Raw genomic sequence first — 7,998 nt, 5'->3', positions numbered from 1 at the left:
ATAGTGAGGACTGGTTTAGCATAGTGAGGACTGGTTAAACATAGTGAGGACTGGTTTAGCATAGTGAGGACTGGTTAAACATAGTGAGGACTGGTTTAGCATAGTGAGGACTGGTTAAACATAGTGAGGACTGGTTTAGCATAGTGAGGACTGGTTTAACATAGTGAGGACTGGTTTAGCATAGTGCAGGACTGGTTCAACATAGTGAGGACTGGTTTAGCATAGTGAGGACTGGTTAAACATAGTGAGGACTGGTTTAGCATAGTGCAGGACTGGTTCAACATAGTGAGGACTGGTTTAGCATAGTGAGGACTGGTTCAGCATAGTGAGGACTGGTTCAACATAGTGAGGACTGATTTAGCATAGTGCAGGACTGGTTTAACATAGTGAGGACTGGTTTAGCATAGTGCAGGACATTTACATCCTGGAGAAGCTAACTTTTTCTGTCCAAGGACGTAGGGAATAATTTTTCAGGATCTGGTCTAAGTGGACAAACTATGTAAAACCATTAATTTCTGTGATCTAAACTTGTCTTATCACATGCAAATACTGTTGTGCTGTCCTGTTCTTTTCCATATTTCTACTATGGTGGAAGCTTGAATGCACAAAGTAATTGTAACCTGCCTTTCCAAATAAAAATTTCAATAAAAAAAAAAAAAACTGGTTATGGCAAAGCGCCGGACAAAGATGGAGAGGTTCAGTTCAACAGAGATGAAAACGGCTACAAACTTGAGGAGGTAAAAATTTCTCGACCTCTTGAGATTATCAGGTCTAAAAAGAAAGATGCAGTGCTGACCCAGAGAAGAATGCTTTGCAGAACAGATTCCATTTCTTGATGACGAGAGCCTCTCGTTGGCGATGAGGGGAGCAGCAGATGATGAAAAAAGAAATTCTGGTTCACCAAATTTGTGAAGGTGAATCTGTGTTTTCATGTTCCAATATTGTTTCACATACCCAAAGAAAATAATCTACCAGTTTAATAAACTCCTGAAGAGTTCCTACCACCTCTTTTTAAAGGACACAATGTCCCTCCTGGACAAGGCTATTGATACAGTGAGGGGTAGCTATGTCATAAAACCTGGCCTTTTCCTGACCATGTTTAGTAAAAAAGGTGAGGACACCCTTGACCTTATAGACAGTGTGGACCCCTTCAATATAAAAAGTCTTTCAGTGCATGCAGCATGCATAATCACTGCTAAAGACCCAGAGATCAACACTTTGTTCTCCTGGCATAACTTGAAAGACCTTGTTGGAACTCCAGGAGCGCTGTACACAATCCTGGGCATGCGTGAGGTAACAAACCTCCAAACTGAGTTGTATCATCCCATCAATGTCCATCCCATATTTATCGATGTGCTGTGTGCTGAAGGGAAGCCCAACTTCTTACAGCTGTATCTTGACTCAATGCATATGGATCCCCTTACAGGTGCCATAGTAACTTGGAGACCAAAATCCAGGGCCCGCTCACATGGAGGACACGAAGGACAAACTGGTGTTGCAGCTTGGAATGAGAATCGAGCAAGTCAGCAGGTTTTAGGGCACTATTCCATCTGAAATCATCCCCAAAATCTGTTTTCTGAGGTCAAGCACTGTTAATTTGTCTTCAAGAAAGCCACTAGTCCATTCAAGGACACACATGTTCCTGAAGCTCTCCTGCTGGCACTAGACGAAGTGCTTGAACAGTTTATTCAATTAAATTCAATTCAGTTTATTTTTATNGAGGTTTTCCTGCCCTGAAATTTGGATCAGGGAAATTAAGGGTTAAATGTTCAAAGAGTTGTAGGTATTAACTGTTTTGGGAGTAATCAGTAAGTCAGACTGGAAGATTGTTGCTACTCCTCCTCCTCGCCCAGAACTTCTGGGGATGTGAAAATTTAAATAGCTTGAAGGAGTTGCCTCATTTATATATCATAAATGATATGATATATATATATATATATATATATATATATATATATATATATGTGTGTGTATAAAACTGTCATGATCTTACCGCTGATGGTTTGGTTTTTTTCTTTGCTCCTTGCTCCCCTGCCTAATTGGTTCTGCGGCTGATTATCGCCGATCATTTCCACCTGGTTCCTCTACTATTTAAGTTGTGTGTTTGCCTCCCATCAGTGCCAGGTTATTCGCGTGTTTTTTGTGAGACGTTTCCGAGCAATCTTTAGTCTGTCTGTTTTCCTGATTATGACCAGTTTTCTGCCCTGTGGATCTCGAGTTTTTGCCTTCCCCCTGTCTGCTCTGTTTGTCCTGTCTGATCCTGGATTCTAACGGCTTCTGAACCTGGAACTGTCTCCTGACTTCGGCCTTGGATTTCCCTTCTGGACTCTGTTGCTGCTCGGCGTCTGCTGCTCGCTCTCTAGGTTCTCTGGGGGCGTCGCCCAAGCAACAGCGGTCAAACCTCCGCGAACGGACTGAACTTTGAATCAGGTCAGTGACTAGCTCCAAGTCGCATTCAGCTCCACATCCAGTTACTGACCTGTATTCTCCTATCCCTGCAGAGATCAGTCCGCAGCAGACGAGCAGTCTGGCGCACCTGTTGTGTTTAATAAACGCTTTGAACTTTCCCACTGCCTGTCTCGCCTTGAATTCTGGGTCCAACATTCTGAGATCATTACATAAAACATGGCATAATTCTTCTTCATCTTTACAGTTGACAGGCAGCAGCCATGTCCAGAATTCCTCGTTTTCCAGCCACTTCTGTTATATCTCATATAATATATCCGACAAAATTCCTTATATAAAGGTTTTTTTCTTTTAATTAAGGCATTTTAAATGCCACAATTACATTTAATGAATTTTAACGCCAATTAAGGTCTTAATTAAAAAATGACTTAATGATTTTTAATGACCCACGGAAACCTGCTTTAAGAAGAAATCAGGAGAATTGAAACCTTAAAACACAGAAAGGAGGCAGGAGACTGAGTTAAAGCAAAATAAAACCATTTATTGTAAAATTCAGTGAAAAAATTCATATCAGTGGAAATGATTTCTTGGTTTTGTTTCTAGCAGAAAATGATCATTTAGTTATAGATCTTCCCCTTCCTTAAGTGCTGGGGTTCAGTCCCCCTCCCTGCTGACTGTAACAATGGGGACTGTTTGGATCCAAATGGAGGGAAGACGGAGAAAGATTTGTTTCATTAAAAAGAAAATTATTTAGATAAAGGACATAAAACCAAAGATATCCAGAGATGGAGATGAGGAACATAGAGCGAAGCTGAAGGAACAGAAGAACCAGCAGGAACAAAAAGAGAAAAAGAGCTTAGAAGAACTGATAAAACATCTTCCTGACAGACTGATCCCAGAGAGAGAACAAGATTGAAACGTCATGAAAAACATTTGAAGCGGCCTGCAGCTTTTTTTGGAAAAGAAACCAACTTTGGGTTAATTGCCAGCTCTACAGCTCCTTTCAGGATGACTTCCTGGGGTCTAAGAGGACACAGGACTTTATAGTCAGATCCAAACTCTTCAGTGATGCTCTGACGTAGAATCTGGCTCTGAGCTAAGCCCCCCACTAACACAATTGAACCAATGTTGAAATCTTTGCCTAACATATGGTTGATATACGCAGGCAATCCCACCTGAATCTCCCTATAGAGAGACCTCAGTATTTCTCTGGAGATCCTGATGCCTCTATTATCCCAGGAAGCTCCTTCCACTGAATCAAAGAACCTCTCAATGTCTTTCTTTTTCGCAGCCTGCTCTTTCAGGTTCTCTGGGCAGCGGATCCAAACTTCTTCATCCAGATGTTTGACACGGAGAAAATTAATCATCATTTCCTGAACCTCATTGGGGAAGTTTTCCTCATATTCTTTCCAGAGTTCTTGGAATATCATCCAGAGGAATGTAAAGAACTTTATGTCCACAGATCTTCCTCCCAGGTTATCATTAAATATTTCATACATCTTCCCCACAGCTCTTCCATCCAGGAATCCATAGACATTGAATTCGATAGTTTCTTTAAAATAAAAAATAAAAAAAGAATAAAAGTCAGAAAACAGCTTATTGTTCATTAAACTCTTATTCAGCAAAATTCATCCCAAAGTTCCATCAACAAACATTTCTTGGTTCTCTTGATGTTTGAACACAAAGATTTTTCAAACTCGTCTCTAATAAACTAATAAACATTCAAGAACTGTAGTGAATAGTTACCTCCACAGTTCACAACAATGTACCGCTTTCCGTCGCTGGTTTCCGTCGCTGGATTCCGTCGCTGGTTTCCGTCGCCTGTTTGGGTCTCCATCAGGACTATGGTTTCTTCTGCATCAAAGTGAACTGCTACCTGACCTGGTGGATCTGTAGAAACACAGAAACAGGTTCAATGGTTCTGCTTTCTGGCCCATTGGGTCGGTTTCCTCATCAGTGCTTCTGCCTCCACAGGATGCAGCTCCCTCAGTCAACCAAAACAATAAAAATAGATCATCTTTTCTGTCGGAGCCATGCGTCTCTGACTGATATACTGATGGTGTCTGGATGCAGGGACACAGGAAGTGATGTCAGGTCTGATCAGACAGGCCCGTGTAACCAAACAGGGCGTGTCCAAATGAACACAGATTTCTAGGTCATCATTTATCCAATCAGGCTTCGTTTCTCATTGATGGGTTGCTAATAGAACAGCTGAACATCGACTGTATGAAGCTAAATGTTATCTAGACAATCTACTGATCCACCACCTTCAGGGTAAATTGATTGAATCTGGCTGATCAATACCTCATCCACCAGGATTTAGGACTAATGTCATTTTACATTCTGGGTCAGGGGTTGAGCTGAGTTACAAGACACATCTGAAGAAATTAACATTTTCCACAAACTTCATTATGAAGGAGTCAAATCTAAAACGTTAAAATGTTGAAATTCTGCTAATATATAGCAGAAGGAAAGTTCAGACTGCAAAAAGTGACCTAAAAATGAGTGTATTTGTCCTAAAATTCATATTTTGCATTTAGCATAATAAGTGTGTGTCCTGGTAGTTAGGGCAGTGCGCTTGTCCTCTGAGAAGGTTGCAGGTACCCGGTTCAATCCCCACAGGCTCCATTCTGGCTCCCTGAGTGAGACCTTTAACCCCCAACTGCACAGCATAGTGGCAGCCCTCTGCCAATTAGAATTATAATATAAAATTAATGAGAATTGTATTACATTTTAATCATTATGTTATTGCATTGGGCAAATTGTTAGCCGCTAAAAACAAAACTAATTTCAAGAAGAAAAATGACTTACCCTTCTTTTTCACTGAATGTGGAAACCGCTCAAACCCAACTCAAGTGTTTTCTGAGTTAATTGACCTTAAGGCCTGAACACGCCAGCTGTGTGCGACTTTTAATCTCTGATCCTATTTTTTTCTATGTCACACTGACTGCGTATAGAAAGGCTCTGACTAGGCAGGATGAGCAGATCAGCGCAGATGAAAATAATAATTTCCCACATCTGACAGAATATGAAAAGTTATAAAAAAAAAACACTGGCTCATTCTATAAAGCAAAGCTCTACTTAACGATTTCGTTCAGCATCTAGAGACAGAACAAATAGAGAATGATAATCTGTTAAAAACATTATCTACGTCTTAAGAAAAGAAAAATGCAGCAATAAACGGCGTGGGACGGTTTCCATGGTGACTGAGGCAGAGAGGTGATACTCAGAGAGATCTGGGAAGTTTATCCAAGTTTTTCTTTCTTTTTTCCATAAAGAGGTGAGAGAGATACGCTGCTCTGATCTGCTCTGTCTGCTACTCCTTATTTTGGTTTCTGTGAGGCTCAAAAGGATCAGTAATTTATCCGTTTTCTGTCCTCCTGAACTCCTATCATGGGGAACGTTTTCTATTTTAATGTTTCATTCATTGTTTTTGTCTCCAGTCTGTCCTGCTTACTATAAACGTGATGCACAACTAGATACTGACCCTTTCCCTTTAAGATTAATTTTTATTTCGTATTTTCCCCTAAAGCGGATGTGTTTTACTTTGTAACCACGTCTCTCTTAATGTCAGACCCATGAAATTGCTGCTGAATTGCTGCGTAGTCCGACCAAAATAGACCTGGGCTCTACCTCAGTCGGAGCTACGTTGCCCCCTGCAGGAAATCATCCCCAATGACTCTCAATGAGTGCTAAACGCCACCACCTCTAAGGACAAGTTCTTTTGGCAGATCAACCACAAATTTGGAATCGGTGTGTCTCGAGGTTTATGGTTGGACTCTGGTCACGTCAGGAGTTTCTACAGTAGTTTAGCCTACTTGTAGGCTCTAAATAGAAAAATAAAACAGCTCTACCAGCGTCACAGGTGTAATTAAAACAACGGCCAAGAGAGCAGAAAGCTTGGTTTATGCTTGACCTGTCTGTGAGGTGTGTGTTTACATCATTTTGGGCACCTCTGCGTAGACTAAGAAACTTTGTATCAACGCGGATGGATCTGTGCAGGAAACATGGCAAGCGAGCAGCAGCTCTTGGTGGCCAGGGATGCAATAGAAACATCTAGAACCATCACATGATTTAGCTCATAAATATCACCATCTGTCACTCAATGATTAGTATACTGTAGGGATAGTTTAGAGTGGGGGACCGCACATTTTCACAAAAAGCTTGGTTTTTATAGATAACAACCTTTACGTGGAAGCCGGCCAATGCAAGTTTCAGCCCCTTTCTGTGTGTCAACAGCTCTATATATGAGACCACCAAAGTTGTTATATGGTGATTATATAATAGATACACAAAGTACCAGAACAGCTGGTTCCAGCGTCAGTTGGTCCTGGGGGTCGAGCTGGTGAGTTCTGGGCTATCAAGTCATCAGATGGATGGTTCAAACACCAGGCCAGAGCTGCTTCTGCTTCATTAATAAACATCACTTTGCCTGTATCGTCCGCCGCTACTAGACCAGCCTGGAAGAGAAATACAAAGTCAGATTTGGTAAAAATAATTGAAGGCCTTAAAAATTGTAGAAAGTAAATTAAATGACATGTGAAAGTAGCATTTTTACTTAAATTAAGTTTATTAGTGTCATGATGTTGGCGCTGATGACTGGCTGGATTACTCATTTCATTCTCCTCATGGCTCCGCCCGTTTTCCCGCTACCGTTCATCTGATCCACCTGCTTCTATTTAACCGGCTCTCTAACCAGTCATCAGGCCAGATATTATTCTCTCATACTGATGGTGAGTGTGCCATCGTTACCTTAGGGTTTCTGATTTCCTGTTCTGCCTCTAAACTACTGAGGATTTCTGTTCCTGTTTGATCTGTTTTTACCTGCCTGCTTTCAGTAATCAGACAAGATTATTCTCTTGAGCCAGAGGTGAGAATGATTCAGCGTTACCTCAGTGTTTTTGATTACCTCATCCTGACCTGTTCTTCCTCTCAACCATTGACCTGCGTGTTCATCTGGTCTGTTTACCTGACCTGTATTTGGACTTCTGTTGGATTCTGCCTGTTTACTTAACTTGGAACTGTTTTCTGTCACCATTGTGGATTTCCCTCTGGAAGCTCTTCGGACCTCTGATCTCCTGGTTGTTAAGCCTAAGTATGTCCTTGACCCTGGCTTTGGCTTTGCTCTTTGGATTTTTCTGCCTTCGTTCTAATTGTTCTCTGTCCTCCGGGGCTACAGCATCTGGGACACCCTGGGCAGTGTCCACCTCATATTGTTGGCAGCCCACCGGCTGGATCCTCCCTCGTTCTCTTGGCATGGACTTAACTTGAAAACCAGGTTAGTGACTCACATTCATAATCTTCCTCCGTCAGATTTACGTGGTCAATAGCCTTTCTACAGAGGTTCCTGCGATAAACTCCATAGCTGCTGTTTCTCCAGTTGTTTTTTTTTTTTATAAATGCTTTTTGAATAATCAGTCTGTCTGTCTGCCTCGAGTACTGTATCCTCCGTTCTGAGCCATGACAATTACATATAATGCACAATACGTATTTCAAGAAAACTGCCTGCCTTTCTAATTTTTTGCAGTGACATCTTAGCAGCCTCATTAGAACCATAATATTACCTGAATTGCAGCGTCCCTCAGGAAACGT

General features: G+C 41.4%; 1 protein-coding gene across 1 annotated transcript; it reads right to left on the bottom strand.

Moving 5' to 3' along the window:
- Positions 1 to 3,146: 3,146 nt before the first annotated feature.
- Positions 3,147 to 7,664, bottom strand: LOC107101947 (heat shock 70 kDa protein 12A-like). The gene is made up of 4 exons (XM_015401043.1): positions 7,422 to 7,664; positions 6,707 to 6,866; positions 4,153 to 4,296; positions 3,147 to 3,958 (listed from the first exon to the last, which is right to left on the bottom strand). Exons 1-4 carry the CDS (start codon positions 7,662 to 7,664, stop codon positions 3,327 to 3,329), a joined length of 1,179 nt encoding a protein of 392 aa, XP_015256529.1. The 3' UTR covers positions 3,147 to 3,326.
- Positions 7,665 to 7,998: the final 334 nt, after the last annotated feature.

The sequence above is a fragment of the Cyprinodon variegatus genome, unplaced genomic scaffold (assembly GCF_000732505.1).
Source record: "Cyprinodon variegatus isolate N-32 unplaced genomic scaffold, C_variegatus-1.0 Scaffold1176, whole genome shotgun sequence".
Lineage (NCBI taxonomy): Eukaryota > Metazoa > Chordata > Actinopteri > Cyprinodontiformes > Cyprinodontidae > Cyprinodon > Cyprinodon variegatus.
The sequence above is the reverse complement of the archived record's forward strand: the minus strand, read 5'-3'. Positions and strand labels throughout refer to the sequence as shown.

Excerpts from the sequence above, each read along its gene's own strand:
- LOC107101947 (XM_015401043.1), bottom strand. The coding sequence starts at position 7,664 with ATGCCAAGAGAACGAGGGAGGATCCAGCCGGTGGGCTGCCAACAATAT. Across the intron at positions 4,297-6,706 it reads CGCTGGAACCAGCTGTTCTG|ATCCACCAGGTCAGGTAGCA; the intron begins GTACTTTGTGTA and ends GTGTTTCTACAG. Across the intron at positions 3,959-4,152 it reads CATTGTTGTGAACTGTGGAG|AAACTATCGAATTCAATGTC; the intron begins GTAACTATTCAC and ends TTTATTTTAAAG.